Below are 17,557 nucleotides of genomic sequence, written 5' to 3'. Positions count from 1 at the left end.
ATAAAAAATATAACAAATAATAGAAAATAATTTTTAAAATTTCTCTGAATAGTTTCGGTGACTGAAACATATCCGACACGGAAACGTAACCTATTTTAGAGTTTCTATGCAAGCTAGACGCCAATTGATGTAGGAAAATGTTGTAAATATTGAATGTATATAGGTTTAAGATTTTTCTTTTCAAAAATATGTTTCTAAAAAGATCGAAACATAGGGATGTCAGGGGGAACTTCTAATTTTGTGTGATATAATGGTGGTACTTGAATACAAACTTATGATGAATGGAATAACAGCCTTGGTTTTGCAGTGTAAATGTAAAGAAATGGAAGATAATTTCCAGAAAACAAAGAGAGTCAATATCCATGCCATTGCCTTCTAGAAACATCATGGGAAGGAATCTTAGTATATATATATTACCTGGAAAAAATGTATTAGCAGGTATAATATAGAGATCTTTAGTTAGGTATTGTGCTTACAGCATATAATAATCCAGGTTTTCGTAAGTGGTGGGGGAATTCATGAAAATGACAGTAATATAACATCTCCTAAAAGAAATCCAAACATAGATTATCAAATTAGTCTGAGGTGGTCCATAAATATTATTAGCATAATTAATTGCTTTTAACAATGAACAGTTGAATGCTATTAGCGCTTTAAACTGGAAAGAAGAAAAAACTATTTTAAAAGTGAAGATTCAATAATGTAATGAAAGAGTCATAAAATTTAAATAGCAGAAACAATCATCTAGTATCTACAGGGGTTTGCTTGAAGTTGGGGGAAATAGGTGGATTAAGACCTTTTGTTGATCAAGTCTTCTTTATTGGTTGGTCAGTAGATAGATATCTATTGTGACAGCAGTTAATGCAACAAGAGTCAAAAAAGCATTTCACCATAAAGTATTAAATGACAAAATCAGAAAAAGTAGTGACAATGGTGAATTTGAAAGTGTGGGGGTCAATGCCAACCTCAGTTTTTCACAAGAATTAGCAATGCATTAAATTCATTATCTTCTTTCTTGAAAATTCAAAGCAATCTTAACCATAACATTGCTCTCTTTTACTTGCTAGTAGTTCACTTCTAAGGACTCATTAACCTGTCCAAAACTCTAATCCATCGTACACAACATACCCTTTAAAATGCTGTAATTGTATGTACGATCAAGTTTGTCTTACATCAATGGATGGCTATAGAAAGCTTCTTGTCTGCTTTTGCCTACTGTCCACCATCATAAAATCCAATGCAGTTGATACCATTACTCCTGGTCAGTCCATAAGAGATGGGGAGACCATAGTTTCAAGTGGGCAAACTTATGAACTTGGATTCTTCACTCCAGGTAGTTCATCCGGAAGATACTTAGGTATTTGGTTCAAGAAAATATCAACTGGAACTGTGATTTGGGTAGCCAATAGAGAAACTCCAATTCTTGATCATTCAGGAGTTCTAAACTTCACTTACCAAGGTACTCTTCTTCTTCTAAATCGCACAAATGGTGTCATCTGGTCATCTAATAATACTAGAAATGCAAGAAACCCAATTGCTCAGCTTTTGGAATCTGGGAATTTTGTAGTGAAGGAAGATAATGATGCCAGCCCAGATAATTATCTATATCAGAGCTTTGATTATCCTGGTGACACCAACTTACCAGGCATGAAACTTGGGAGAAACTTTGTTACTAGCTTGGACTGGACTATTACTTCTTGGAAAAGCTTAGATGATCCTGCTAAAGGTGATTATAGTTTTGGAATAGACCCTAAAGGGTATCCTCAGTTGATGTATAAGAAAGGAGATACGATAAAATTCAGAGCTGGATCTTGGAATGGTATTCGTTTTACTGGAGCTCCAAGATTGAGACCAAATCCTGTATACAGATATGAATTTGTGTTGAATGAAAAAGAAGTTGACTACAATATTTATCTTCTAAACAGTTCAGTGATATCAAGATTGGTGGTGAATGCATCAGGAGTGACGCAGCGCATGACATGGATAGATCAAACACATAGTTGGGCGACATACTTTGCTGTCGGTGAAGATCAGTGTGACAATTATAATCTTTGTGGTGTGAATGCTAAATGCAACATCAATAAGTCACCTCTGTGCGATTGCTTAGAAGGGTTTGAACCCAGATCAGCCAGAGATTGGAGCTTCCAAGATTGGTCTGGTGGGTGCGTGAGGAAGACTGCACTGGCTTGTGCTAGAGGAGAAGGGTTTGTGAAGCACAGTGAAATGAAAATGCCAGATACATCTGGCTCTTGGTATAATAGGAGTATGAACATTAGGGAATGCGAGGAATTATGCTTGAGAAATTGCTCTTGTGTCGCGTATGCGAGTACAAATATCACAGAAGGAACTGGATGCTTGCTTTGGTTTAGTGACTTGATTGATATTAGGGAATTCCCTGGTGCAGGTCAAGATCTCTATGTACGAATGGCTGCTTCATATCTAGGTAACCTAATTGTTCTTGATTTAGATTCTCCGATTTTCTTGATGGTTTTGCAAGTTAAAGACATTTAGCAACTTGTTGAGATCTCTACTAGTTCTACTTTTGAATTGTTGCATACTAACTCTGCTTTTTTAAAATTTAAGATGGCATAAAAAAGAAGGAAAAATCAAGGAGGCAGAGGCGAGTAGGAATAATTGTCTGTACCACTACATTAGGCACAGGAATTCTTGTTCTGGGATGGATCTTCTGCATGAAAAAAAGAAAACATAAAATCCAAGGTACGTTCATTCTTATTTAGTTTTAGTTTAAAGTGTTTGATGTTTCTGAGATGCAATTAATTAGGTAGTACTTCAAAGCCATCCTGTTCTGTTTTGCATTATATTACAACGACATTGGTGACAAATGCATGATATTTTTACTTGTTTTCAGACAAGTTGAGAAGCATAAAGGGAAGGGATTACAACAGCAAAAGCAGAAACGAAGACCTGGAGCTGCCCGTGATCGACTTGGTTACGATAATGAAAGCCACGGATAACTTTTCAAGCGAGAACAAGCTAGGAGAAGGTGGTTTTGGACCTGTATACAAGGTAAACATAGAATTCTGTTGATAGATAAAGACAAAATTGGTAAATTGCTAATCTCAAGTGAGAATTTTCCAGGGCACATTATTTGACGAGCAAGAAATTGCAGTAAAAAGACTTTCAATGAGTTCCGGTCAAGGACTGGAAGAGTTCAAGAATGAAGTTCTGTTGATTGCGAAGCTTCAGCACCGCAATCTTGTGAAGCTTCTTGGTTGTTGCATTGAAGGAGATGAAAGAATGTTGATTTATGAATACATGCCCAATAAAAGCTTGGACTTCTTCATTTTTGGTTTGTTCCTCTCTTTATCATATATATATTCTGCAAAGTCTTTTTCTAACATGAATAAGAAATTTGTTAGATCAATCAAGAAGAAAGCTACTGGATTGGAATAAGCGCATCAACATTATTGATGGTATTGCTAGAGGGCTTCTATATCTACATCAAGACTCAAGACTCAGGATTATCCATAGAGATCTCAAAGCTAGTAATGTTCTACTTGATAAAGATATGGACCCAAAAATTTCAGATTTCGGAATGGCAAGAATATTTGGTGGAGATCAAACTGAGGCTAATACAAACAGGGTTGTGGGAACATTGTAAGTGTAGCTAAGTTAGCTGTATAATTCTGTGTCTGTTTTTCTCTGGAACTTGTTTTATTCTTGTAATTTCTTTTACAGCGGCTATATGGCACCTGAATATGCTGTTGACGGACTCTTCTCCATGAAATCTGACATCTTTAGTTTTGGGGTGTTAGTATTAGAGATAGTGAGTGGAAGGAGAAACAGAGGATTTTACAGCCATGATCATCTTCATAACCTTCTTGGACATGTAAGTGCTAAAGAATGTTAATATATTGTTATTTTACCATATGCTTGTGTGAAATTATTATTAAGGAATAAGCATACTTTCCACTTTGACATGTTTCAGGCATGGAGATTATGGATGGAACAAAAGCCGCTAGAACTGCTAGATGATATGTTAGGCGAGTCCAATGCCCTTTCTGAAATCATTCGACGAATTCATGTAGGTTTACTGTGTGTGCAGCAGCGACCTGAGGACAGGCCAAACATGTCTACTTTGGTACTAATGCTGGGTGGTGAGAGTTCATTGCCTCAACCAAAGCAGCCTGGATTTTTCACTGAAAGGAATCTGCCTGAAGATGAGTCTTCTTCAAGCTATTACAAATCAACTTCAACAAATGAAATCACTATGACAATGCTGGAACCTCGGTAGAAGATTACTACCTTGAACTATAAAGAAAATATGCTTACCTTGTGAATTGTGAGATGTATATAAGAGGTATCTGATACTCTATTGATTAATGCTTTTTTTGCAAAGACTCTAATGTTATTTTGAATATAAGGTTATGTAACAAAACCAACCAAGTGCACTAATACTTATAAAAAGTGCTAAAGCTAACCGAAGATAATATGTAACAAAACCAAACAAGTGCATTGCTTATAATAACAAAAACCAATTAAGAAATCCATAAACGCATAGGAGGCAACCAAAGAAAATGTAACCTAACCGAAGATAAAGCAAAATAATGTAGGTAAAAGCTAAAGCAGTAAACTAGTCCCTAGGATAATAATATAAATGACCAATAGACTTACCACCTGTCACTTTTTCATTTGTAAAGTGACCATTTTTATCATTATCCCTACTAGTCATTGATGCTGCTAGTCACTTGTCACTGTTGCCATTAGGGTCAAAGGGTAATTGTAATGGATCCAAGTTAGTGAATCCACCCAGAGTTTCATCTGGAAAAGGCATTGTACTAAATGACATTGGAGGTTCCAGCAATGAATGATCGAATGGTGGTGGTTCATAGTATTCCGGAGCTCCATTAGACTGACAATGTTGATAATGGCAATAAGAATAGGGAAATGCACCTGCTGGAAACAGATAGTTCCCTATTTCAGGACGATTCACCATTTTTGTTGTCTGAGCTTGGGAGCCAGTTGAAACTTTAGTTCTATCAAACTTCTTGTAAATTCTACATAGAACATAATCATCAAGCTGCCAACATAAAATTTCATTAGATTTTCTGTTATATTACTCCAACAATAGGAGAAACTAAAATAAGAGCTGCATTCTAAGAAAATATATTTGTACCTTCATGTCTCCGGCTCCTTTACTTCTAGGAGGACCATTTACTCTAAACTCATGCATAATCCAGTCAGTTTTGTCACCCCTTGGAGGTTTCCCTTTATAGAATACTAAAGACTTTTTAAATCCAACTTCAGTTCCATGAAACTTAATGGATTTGTCAGCTCCAGTTGCCTTCCAATATCCTTTTCCAGCAGCTCGATCCGGCCTATCTCCATTTGGATACTTGCGATTCCTTGGAGTAAAGAAGTACCATTCCTTGTCTTCATTTGGAAGATATTTAGCTGTTGAAGAAAAATAAGATTAATGAACGGAAATGGAGAAAAGTGGAAGTAGATTAATAAAATAATTAGCTAAATATTTTTTCCATATATGATTAATACTTTTTTAGGACCAATCAACTTGATAAATTAATACATACATTATGCTTAATGTGAAAGACTTCGATTCCATATTTAAATCTTAGCTTCTAATTAAACATCTAAATTAAGTCATTTATTCATCTAAATATTTTGCATAATTCCTTTTATTCTCCCAAAAAAAAAAAGCTTCTAAATTAAATTTGATATAGTTGGAACCATTATTATCAAAATTTAATCATAGAAACATAGAATCTATAACTAATTTCTTAGCCCTACCATGCTTTTATGTATTCCGAAATATATATTGCAAGAAAAAAAATAATCTGAAAAATAAAAGCTTTAAGATGGTACAAAAAAAAAAAAATCAAATAGATATTATGATGTTCAAGTAGAATGAAAATATATTCATAATATAGCTAATACCTGAACCTTCTATCAAAAGATCATCACAGAGACAGCATTATACAACATGTCTTACTTCAACGAACGCGTATTATATTTTGATTTATGGACAGAGATAAAAAATTTTATAAATAGAAAAAGAAAAAAGAAACAAAAACTTATTCCAAGCAAACCTGCAAGTTCCTCAGGATTATAGTTGTACAGAATAACTTCCCTGATCCTATTAGGTGGCAATGGTTCATGCAAGATCTTTTTCTGAAGGTAAAAGACAACCAGCTCTCGGTCAAAGGGTTTGAACTTATATCCAGGAGGAAAGGAATTGAAATAATAAGAATCATCCTCATGATGAACAGGAACAATTTGAGAATTGTTAGTCACAGTTCCAACGAAAGCATCAGAACCATTGTCATCATCATTGTTGATGATAGTTCCACGGCATGGAGTAGCGTCATTGGTGGACGACAAACCAGGATTTGTAGGAGTAGTGTTCTTGGTCTCATTATTAGGGTTTATTATGGCAAAAAGTTTCTGCTCACGGTGGTCTTCCATTGTTGGAGTCTAAGAGAAGGAAAGCAGGTTCTTCTGAAGGGGTATATAAATCTATATAACAAAACCAATCATAAAAAAGGCTTTAAAACAAAATCCCTACCCTATATTTTCGTTCTCTTTTAAGGGCCTACCCTGAATTTTCTAGGTAGTATATATCTTTTTTGATGTCGTTTCTACATATCAAATAGTTTTGAGTCTTAACCCAGTTAAACTACTTTCTTATTGGTCGGATTCACTTAAGTTTAATTCTTATTTATCTCAGGATATTTTAATTATTTTTTAATAGTTATCTATCAAAATGAAAACACAATTTTCTTTTAAAAAATAAAATTAACAGCCTTGTATATTTTTCATTAGATTTTGTAGAGATTACTCCTTTGGTGCAAAGTGGGATATAAATTCTATCAATACATGGTTCAAAAATTTCTTTTTCATATACAGACAGTTCTTTTATTGCTTAGTTATATATAAACAACAACTTGGTTTTTCTTTTTTTGAATTAAATAGCAATTCTTTCCACGAATGGTATATGAAAATATTAACACTTGTTAAATTTTATACTTTCCTATATGACCAAACATGATATGTTATTTGGTAGAGCAACGGAAACTTTGTTCTTTCAGTAGTAATCCGGTAATCAATGGCAATTATTCATTACCGGTGGTGTGGTGACCAGAGGGGTCACCTGAAGTTTTGGTTAATTGATATAACAATTGAAGTAAATTTACATGTATGTATATGTATACTAGATATATTAAATTTTGAGACACAATTCTTTTAATATATATTATTATTTTAATAATTTTTATTTTAATATATATATATTTAATTTTTGACACATAAATTTGAATTTGTATATAATTTTATAATTAAAATTACTAATTTACTGATTAATAAATTATATTTTTTATTAAATAATAATTTAAATATCAAAATGTAACATTATAATTATATTTTAAATATTATAATAACTAAAAACTAGTTTTCTAATTAAATAGAGATTTTAATTCTAGAAAATAATATTTTTAAATTATAAATTTAATATTACATTACCTAATAAATTAGTCTCCTAAATACAATAATCACTAATCCTAAAAAAATAATATCAATTATCTTTATGGTATTAAATTATATAATATTAAAATTAATTAATAAATAATTTTAAAGTAATTTTTCATATTATTTCATTAATAAAGTTCCAAAAAATTGAATTTTTTTTTAAGAGTCACATTTACAAATATTTAATTCACATTTTTTTAAAATTATTTAAATAATTATAAATTATTGAAAATCTATTAAATTGTTTATAAATTTAATTTTATATTATTATTTATAATAAAAATAAAAATAATAACAATGCAATGTCCGGATAAATAACTAGTTTATATAATTTTTTTATTAACTCATTCTCTTTGATAAATTTGTACTAATTTAAAGAGATATCTTTTTTATTTTTAGGGAATTTAGTTCTAATTATTTATCTATATATATATATATATTTATTTATTTATTTCCGAAACTTAAAATTTTTTTGACACGTGTGCTTAATTTTTGACATATAGAATTTTTATTTTGACATGTGTACTATATTTGCCACATAGGATTTAATTTTATGTGTAATTTTATAGTTTTTCTATTAATTTATGGATTAATAAGTTAAATTCTAATTAAACACCGACTCTAATTCTAAAAATAAATATTTTAATATTGTGTTAACTAATAATAGTTTCTTAAATTTATAAAAAAAAATAAATAGTTTTCCAATCAGATAATGATACTAGTTTTATCTTAAAAAATAGCATATCAATTATATTTTAATATTATAAATAAATAATTTTCTAATCAGATAATGATATTAATTTTTTCCTAAAAAATAAAATATTAATTATATTTTAATACTATATTAACTAATAAATTAGTTGTTTAATTAAATAATAATACTAATTTTAGAAAATAATATCTTAAATTATATTGTTAATATTATATTTAATGATCAATTAATTTTTAATTATATAATAAATTTTAATCCTAAAAATATTAATATCAATTATAGTATTAAGTTATATAATACTAAAATTAATTAATAAATATCCTTAAAATAATTTTTATATTATTGCATAAATAAAATTTTAAAATTTTAAAAATTAATTTTAGTATTATATATTAATTTTAAAAATTAAAAATATTTAAAAATAGTTAGTTTGCTATTATTTTTTAAAGTATTATATATTAATATTAAATATTAAAATTTTTATTAAATGGTATCTATCAATTTAACTTTATAATCTAAATGATAATAACGATCATATAACGCATGAGTAAATGACTAGTTTTTTTTTTAATTCTATTTAGAAGTATTTTTTATTTTTCAATTTCTCTAAAAGTATGAGATACTAAAAAATTTCTGAAAAAATAATTTTGTGTAAAACAAACAAAATGTAAGTCTAACTATCCACGAACTGACATTTAAAAGTCTCTGTGCATACATTTTGATAAATTCAGTTCGATACTTCTGATTCAGCTAACTGTTATCATATAAGTAATTATAATCTGACTAATCTATTGCCCTCTCTCAGTAACCCAAGCATGCTGATTTGGTTTGCCGAATGAAATAATTATAATTTTGTATATGTAACAACTAATTTTAACTCAAGTATATATAGTATAATTTTATAAATTCAAGAAGAATTATTTTAATCGAGAAATTATTACACATAAATTTTAAGAAATGCTTAATTGTCAAATAGAATAATGTACTTCACATTTATTATCAAATTTAATATGTAGTTTTTAAATTCTTAACTTCACCATTATATTTTAGTATTAATTTTAATTTTAGCTTTTGAAAAAATTATCAACTAATGGCTATTAGGATTCAAATTAACTGATTAAGGAAAGAAATAAATAAATGAGGAGTGTAAATTATCTACTTGGTTGGTTGGATTTTAATCCTTATAAATTATTTGTAATTCTTATTCTTTAGTGATGTGATCTCTAATAACTTTTGTAATTGATTGATGAATTCTGCTAAAACTTTATTAATGAACAATATCAAGTATATATACAAAATAAACTCACATAAGATGCATGAGTTGAGAACATTTACCCACGCAGAGAGCAAGCTAATAACAGAAAAAGGAGTAACTAATTGACTTGTTGACATCAGTATAACAAAATAACTAATTCAATAAATAAATGAGCTGCTTATAGCACTCCTCAAGCTAGAGCATACAAGTTTTGAGTGCCCAGCTTGGAAATAGACTAATAAAAGGCAGGACCAGGCAAAGCTTTTGTAAGACAATCTACTAGTTGGTTGTGAGTAGAAATAAGAAGTAGATAAAGCAAGCTAGAAGCAATCTTCTCACGAACCAAATGACAATCCAGCTCAATATGTTTTTTAGCGTTTATGAAACACTAGACTATGTGCAAGATGAATAGCGAATTAGTTATCACAATATAAGAGGGCAGACTGAGTACATGCAAAAGATATTGCAACCATGAAAATTCACAAGAAATAGAAGTAATGGCTTAAAACTCAGCCTCAGAGGAGTTCCTAGAGATGGTCTGTTACTTTTTAGATTTCTAAGAAATAACAGAGGATCCCAAGAACACACAAAAGCCAATGACCAATCTTCTTGTGTCAATGTAGGAAGCCCAATCAGAGTCTGAAAAAGCTTTTAAATGCAAGGAAGATTGAACTGGAAAGAATAGACCTTGTTTAAGAGTCTTCTTGAGATATCTCAACACCTTGAGAGCAGTTTGGAGATGGAGAACTATTGGAGCATCCATGAATTGAGAAAGTTGCTAGACTGCAGAAGAAATGTTTGGCCTTGTGGTGCAACCTTCCAATCAACCTTCGATAAGTAGCAACATCTGGTAACAACTTTAAGTCATTTGAAAGCTTAAGACTAACTACTATAGGAGTGGCAGTAGGTTTATACTCTAAGAAACCTGTGTCTGTCAAAATGTCAATAACATATTTTCTTTGACATAGATTGATGCTAGTAAAAGACCTTATAATTCCCCAAACTAAGAAAATATTTGAGAGTACCTAATCCTTGATTTAAAATATAGCATGAAGAAAGTGCTTAACCAAATCAATTTGAGTCATGTCATTATTTGCTAAAATAACATCATTAATATATATCAACAAAGCAATGAAGGAATGACTAGAGGTTTTAATAAACAATGAAGGTTTAGACTTAGCTTAAACAAACCCTTGAGTTAGCAAAGTTGATGTGAGCTTAGAGTTCCATTAGTGACTGGCTTACTTAAGACCATCTAGAGACTTATGTAGTCTACATACTTGATTTGGTTTTGATGCATGAAATCTAGGAGGCAAGGTCATGTACGCTTCTTCATTTAATCCCCCATGTAAAAAGACATTATTGATATTTAATTGGTGTAAATGCCAATATTGAACAGCAACAACAAATAAAAGAGTCCTAACAGTCGTCATCTTTGTTACTGGAGCAAAGGTATTTATGTAATCAATACCATTCTACTGAGTATATCCCTTAGAAATAAGCCATCCTTTCCATCTCTTAACCGAGCCATCAGAATCGTATTTAACTCAATAAACCCATTTACAACTAATAGGCACTATCTTTACTGGCAGTATTGTCAATTCCTAAGTGTTATTAGTATGCAAAGCTATAATTTTAGCAGTCATTACATCCTTCTAACATTGCTCAATGATGACCTCTTTGTATAATTTGGTTCAGTGATTTGGTAAGATTAACTGCAAAAGTCTTATAGGATAGTGATAATTTGATGTCGGAAATATAGTTGATAATAGGATGAGGTGTGGTACAGAGACTAGAAGTTAGTTTCAGTGAGGTAACAAATAATCATATGATGATAGGTAATTAGGAGGGATTATGGTTCTGAAGCATCTTCTAGGAATAGGAGAAGGCAATAGGATAGGATTAGTATGTATGTTTACAAGAATAAGAGTTTCCATAATAGTTTTTAGTATTGGATATGGTGGAGAAGTAGTGTTTGTAATGGGATATAGTAAGAGTTTATGATGTGTAAAGTATAAATTAGATTATTGGTATAAGATACAGAAGCAACCTTAAATAGAAAGACATGCTCATAGAAAGAAACATCTCTAAAAACAAGAATTTGCTATTTTTGTAAGTTAAACAATCAATAGCCTTTTGTATAAGGAGGAAAGCTTAGAAACACACACTTGTATGCTTTAGGATCAAATTTAGAACAAAGTTGAGAAATAGAGGCATTATAACATAAGCAACCAAAACCTTTGAGGTTTAAAGAGGTTGGAGGTTTAGAGAAAAGGATGTTAAAAGGAGTTTTATTATTGATGACAAGAGATGGGATTCTGTTGAGTAAGTAAACAATATGAGAAATGCAAGTGGACCAAAAAGACAAAGGAATATCAGATTGAAACTTTAAAGCTCTTGCAACATTTAAAATATGTTAATGTTTTCTCTCAGTAACAATGTTTTGCTCAGGTGTGTAAACATAAGTGGTTTGATGCACAATCCTTTTAGAAGCATAAAAGACATGGATGTTAAATTCAGATCCATTATCAAAATGAATGCATTTGATTTTGGTGGAGAATTGTGTTTCAACAAAGGCATAAAAGTGTTGAAGATGAAGTTTAGCTTCAGATTTAGATTTTAATAAGAAAATCCAAGTGTATCTACTCTTATTATAAATGACAGTTAGAAAGTATTTGTAATCATAAAAGAAACTACTAGAGTAAGTCCTCATATATCAACATGAACAAGATCAAAAGTATTATTGCTTATGTTAGTACTTACAAAAAATGATAACTTTTTAGTTTTGCTAAATGATAAACATCACAATATACATGACTAGGTACAAAAATATAACTATCAAGTTGCTTAGAAGCTTTATTCTAGAATTAGAGAAGTGACCTAATCTGTAGTGCCATATATTAGAAGAGACAATAGAATTTTATATATGGTTAGTAAAAGGAGTTTATTATAATCCAAGTAACTAAGAAGTAGATTGAATCATATGATAAAGGCCATGATATTTTCATTATGGAAAAGAACACATCAATTGCAGGAAAAAAACATGAGCTCTAAGTTTATTCTACCACAAAATATGAACTTAAGCATCCTTTAAGCTACATAGGAATAGAGATCCTAATAGATATACTAACTTCTACTGTGGAGCGAGAAATGGCATCCCAGTTATTATATGAACCTTTTTGTCCTCGGTCCAAATTCCCAGTCCATCCCTGCATTGAAATATCGGATTATTACATGCTTCACAAGTCAAAGAGCACAAATTAAAAAAGCAAACATACTTACCCAACCACAAAAAATGAATAACCATCCATGTGAAAGCTCAGCATTTTGGTATCATTGTTCTGCAATATGACCTGGATAAACCCCTTGTATGTAGCATTAAGGACAGATATGTCCATCCGAGAAGACCTATCAAGTGGCTTATTGGGGAAATCGAGCTTGTAAACACCCTTCACCTTGTGCAGGTCAGCGAGCCTGATTGGTGTATCAGGATTGACAAATGAAATCTCGTTTACTGTTGCACGTAGTTTTCCATCAATTGTAACTGGTGGCAAGCTCCTCAACACATATGTATCAGTAATGTTGATCTGACCATAATGAAAAGAACTTCTGTAAGAATAAAAAAAAGAGAAAAGTTGAATTGTGCATTTATGTGTAACAACTCTTTCACCATTGGAAAGATTAACAAAGATGTGTGAAACAATAATGCAGGTTCTGAAAAAGCTTAATGAGCATGTCATGTGATCAGTTGCAGTAGAATCTAATATCCAATTATATTAGTGCAGTGATTTGGTAAAGGTACTATAACAAAAAGGATTACCTGAGGTTTTTGTGAAAGCTTTGAAGTTGGAAGTTAAAGAATTTGCACAAATCTTATTATCAATCATTGATTTTCCAATCTTATCAATGAGAGCCATGAGCTGATCATACCTTTTAGATGTAAGTTCTATTGTTTTACTATATGCAGATGAATGTTATTAGAACCAGATAGTAAAGGATGAGTATATTCACCAATATTAGCAAAATCATCAATACTTTGATCCCCAAAAGCAGCATTGGTAACAAGATTTTGATATTGTCTGAGGCTTTGGCTTATAGCTTAGAGGATAGCCATGCTTTTTGTAACAAATATTTATTGGATGTCTAGTAAAACCACAACATGTACAAAATGGCCTTTAAGTGCCAGAATTGTTAAAGTATTTCCTCTGAGTAAAACCTTATGGTTTAGATTATGATTCAACAAGAAACTTTCTTGGATTATAAGAAACTGCATTATGTGAATAGTAACTACCTTGTGTTCTGCTAAGAAAAGCCACAAGTTTAGTAATTTGTTGACAAGTTGTTGCTAACTGCCTTTCGTGTTGGATCACCATAGAGAAGACTTTGTTGATCACAGGTAGAGGCTCGATCAACACAATATGAGATCTCACAGTAGAAAAATTATTGTTTAATCCCTTTAGAAACCTTATCACATAATCATTATGATAATATTACTTAGTAATGTTGATTGCACCATAATTACATTTAGATTACAAGAACAAGAAGGCAAAGGTTGTAGATTCACAAACTCATCCCATAAAATCTTCAATTGTGTAAAGTGATAAGTAATAGAAAGAGAATTCTATTTTAAACCATAGATCTCTTTTTGAATGTCAAAAGTTCTGTAAGAATCACCTTGAAAATAATCATTATTTTAAGTCCTTTCACATGTTAACGATATTGTAAACCCAAACTACACTTTGAGCAATGAATGAAAATAGAGAACGTATAATTCACTGAATAACAAGAGTATTACATCTTTCCCAAGCTAGACTAGATAGATTGAAAATATTCAGTATCTAGCACACTAATGACTCCATCAACAAATTTCCACTTGTTCTTTGAAAGCAAAGCCAAACGCATTGACCTAGCACAAACATGATAGTTTGCTCCATTAAGAAATGTAGAAACCAAAATAAGAGATGGATTCTCACTAGGATGAATATAATAAGGACTATAAGAAAAATCTTAAGGTCTTGTTCTAGAAGAAGAAGAACTTGTAACTGTAACCATCAATTTTTATTAAGAAAGTTAAACTTCAAAGAAGATTTTAATATAAAAAAGAAACTTTGATCTGAAAAATAATCATAGATTGTGAAACTAGAAGAAAAAAGGATTCAAAATCTGTTCTTTTTATAAGAAAGCATCAATAGAAGAAAATGGGTTTATAGTGTTTGGCAACTAAGAAAACACTGAGAAAATACAAGAAAGAAAGAAAATTTGTTATTGAGTTTGATACCATAATAATTTTTATAATTAATTGAATGAATCTAGCTAAACTTTATTAATGAACAATATCAAGTATGTATACAAAACAAACTCAAATAAGATGCATTGGCTGAGAACATTTGCCTACATGGGGAGCAAGTAAAATAGAAAAGGAAGTAACTAGTTTACTTGCTGACATCACTAACGAAATCAGTAATATCAATGAATAAATGAGCTGCTAATAATTTCTAACGGTGGCATGAATTTTGATGATAAAAAAAGAAGGATCGAATCAACACTTCTATTATTAAAAATATTGTGGCTTTAGCATATAAGATTAATAAAATTTTAAAATTAAAAAAATTAATTTTATATACTTAAATGATAATAACTTAGTATTATGATTAGTCAAGAAATTTTAATAATGAATTAATTCATTTTTATTATAATTGAAATTTATACCACGTTAGTGAATTTGACGGTTAATTTTATTAAAGTCTAAAATTGAAATCAATATAAAAAGATAGTGCTAGAAATTTAAAAATTGAAAAATATGTACTTGAATTTGACAATAAATACAAAATTTAAATTTTGTTTGATAATTAAACCCTTAAAGAACTGTGGAAGGAGGTTTCAGGATCCTGTAGCATTAGATGACAGCAGCTAGTATAGAATTTAGATAGTGATAGAAATAGAAGAAGAAGAAAAAAAAGAAGTGAAGAAGGATGAAATTCCAAGGTTGGATTATATATCAGGATGTCATCAAAATATACCAGAATAAACCTTATGGTATATGATTGAAAAATGTTGTTCATTAAGGCTTGGAAAGAGCCAGGAGCATTGGTGAGGCCAAAGGGCATATGACCTAGAACTCAAAATGACCCTGATGAGTTCTGAAGGTTGTCTTGTATACATCAGCAACTTGAACCCTTATCTGATGATAACCAGACCTTAGGTATAACTTTGTAAAGTAGTTAGCACCCTTCAATTCATCCAGTAGATCTTCTACAATAAGAATGGGAAACTTATTCTTGATAGTTAGTGAATTTAACTGCTTGTAGTCAACATAGAACCTCTAGTTGCCATCTTTCTTTTTTACTAGCAACACAGGTGATGCAAAAGGACTGGTTCTAGCCTGTATGATGCCATTTATGAGCATTTCTCTAACTTGTTTTTCAATTTCATTCTTTTAGAAATAAGGGTACCTGTATGGCTTTATGTTCACTGGTTGGGACTCATTTTTTAAGGGAATAGCATAATGGAGTAGCATGATCACGGGGTCTGTTTGGGGATAAGGATTTGGGTTCTTCAAATACATATGCATATTGGTTCAACAAGGTGTGAATAATCATAGGTATTTCAGGTTTGCTCAAGGTGGGTTGCAATTGTTGTTTAAGGTTAAGAACACAAGATACAAAGAATAATTGCCCGGTACATTGATGCCACCCCTTTTTTATCATTCTTTATAAGCCTTTGCAAGTCATGGATCTGAGGTTTGATGTCTTAGTTATCCCTATAAGCTCAATCTGGTCCATTCCTTTCTTGAACGATAGTTTTTATGTTTACAAAATCAAACAACATATGGCTAAAATGCTTCATCCAATCCACTCCGAGGACCATGTCATTTCTTCCCAGTTTAAGTACCCTGAAGTTGTACTCAAACTGTCAGAATCCTATAGCATTAGATGAGAGCAGCTAGTATGGAATTTAGATAGTGATAGAAACAGAAGAAGAAGAAAAAGAAGAAGAAGGAGAAAAGAACTGATAGACGGGAATTTAGGAAGAATAAGTAGATCTGATTGATTGTATTCATATGACATTTCTACAATATTCCCCAATACAGTTATAGCCAATGATTGTCAATAAGACAAAAGGAAAACTGTCATAACAACTGGATTTAAGCTAAATGACAAAATGCAAATAATTCAAATAACTAACTTACTAAAGGACAATTTTGTATAACCAATTCTCATCCCTTCTCTTCGATAAGCACCAACTCAACCTCCCTCTCAAGCACAACACTATTCATATTCTGCATACCACCATTTGTAATCTGAGCTTTCTTAACGGTAGCTAAGGTCGTGACGTTAGGTTTTATTTCGATTCCGAGAAACCAAAATAAAATAAAAAGCAACTTGTTTCATAATTAAATTTAAAATGACTAATTTTATTTTTAGAATGGTCTTATCTTAAATATTTTAAATTTTATAAAGCAATTGAGATTATAATATAATTAGTTTATGGTAGAGTTGTTCCAAATATCTATTTGAACTATATAAAGCTAAAAGATATGTAGTTATTTTATATGGTTTAATAATTACGTTTCCACATTGTTTGATGCTACTCCATGAATCCAACAAGAAGAAGAATTCTTGCCGTCAACTTATTCACAGAATGCATTTTTGGGCTATGGGCAGACACTCAATTTTAAATTACATGAAAATTGGAAATGTGAATAGAGATGGTAAAATCAGATAAGTGTGAATAGAGAATTTGTCTCTGTACTAAATTTAATGGAAAATCTCTATCCTACTCTACTTCATCTCTATTTTGATCTTTGGCCACTATGCTGGACCAGATAAATATTCTATTTTTCTAATTCTCCTTTCACATCACTATTTTCATTTTTATCAAAAGAAATAGATGATATGATATTAGAACCATAATTATTACGTTCTTTTTCCTCATAATTAATGAACATTTAATCGATAAATGTTTTACACGTATATTTGAGTCACCATTTTGTCTTTCTTTCCACCCCATCCATAATAAAAAGATTGTTATCCCAATTTCAGCACCTGGGGTCAATTTGGCTTCTTTAACATCTCCGTTTTACTGTT

The 17,557-nt window shown here is 30.8% G+C and overlaps 2 protein-coding genes across 4 annotated transcripts in view; one reads left to right on the top strand and one right to left on the bottom strand.

Annotated features, from left to right (window-relative positions):
• The first annotated feature begins 1,004 nt into the window (after positions 1-1,004).
• LOC107262034 (G-type lectin S-receptor-like serine/threonine-protein kinase At4g27290) overlaps positions 1,005-17,557 on the top strand; it is a 42,941-nt gene continuing 26,388 nt past the window's right edge. Inside the window, exons 1-7 of one of the 3 annotated variants that reach the window (XM_048379038.1) lie at positions 1,005-2,443; positions 2,584-2,718; positions 2,870-3,027; positions 3,100-3,310; positions 3,381-3,618; positions 3,777-3,850; positions 3,950-4,091. In XM_048379038.1, coding sequence (XP_048234995.1) covers positions 1,150-2,443; positions 2,584-2,718; positions 2,870-3,027; positions 3,100-3,310; positions 3,381-3,618; positions 3,777-3,825 — 2,085 coding nt within the window. In that variant the 5' untranslated portion in view covers positions 1,005-1,149 and the 3' untranslated portion in view covers positions 3,826-3,850; positions 3,950-4,091. Of the gene's footprint in view, positions 2,444-2,583; positions 2,719-2,869; positions 3,028-3,099; positions 3,311-3,380; positions 3,619-3,699; positions 3,851-3,949; positions 4,360-17,557 lie in introns of those variants that run through there. The other 2 variants (XM_048379036.1, XM_048379037.1) reach the window with 2 other exon arrangements.
• Positions 4,482-6,501, bottom strand: LOC8259001 (NAC domain-containing protein 2). Its single transcript, XM_048379042.1, has 3 exons — positions 6,069-6,501; positions 5,138-5,415; positions 4,482-5,041 (listed from the first exon to the last, which is right to left on the bottom strand). The coding sequence occupies exons 1-3, from the start codon at positions 6,442-6,444 to the stop codon at positions 4,706-4,708; spliced, it is 990 nt and encodes a 329-aa protein (XP_048234999.1). The 5' UTR covers positions 6,445-6,501; the 3' UTR covers positions 4,482-4,705.

Source organism: Ricinus communis, chromosome 9 (assembly GCF_019578655.1).
Source record: "Ricinus communis isolate WT05 ecotype wild-type chromosome 9, ASM1957865v1, whole genome shotgun sequence".
Classification (NCBI taxonomy): Eukaryota; Viridiplantae; Streptophyta; class Magnoliopsida; order Malpighiales; family Euphorbiaceae; genus Ricinus; species Ricinus communis.
This window is presented reverse-complemented; position numbering and strand designations above follow the sequence as displayed.

Bases quoted from the DNA above. Each gene is read 5' to 3' on its own strand.
- LOC8259001 (XM_048379042.1), bottom strand. From the start codon at position 6,444: ATGGAAGACCACCGTGAGCAGAAACTTTTTGCCATAATAAACCCTAAT. The intron at 5,416-6,068 runs GTTTGCTTGGAA...TTTCTTCAACAG, and splicing joins TAATCCTGAGGAACTTGCAG to CTAAATATCTTCCAAATGAA. The intron at 5,042-5,137 runs GTACAAATATAT...TTATGTTGGCAG, and splicing joins AAGGAGCCGGAGACATGAAG to CTTGATGATTATGTTCTATG.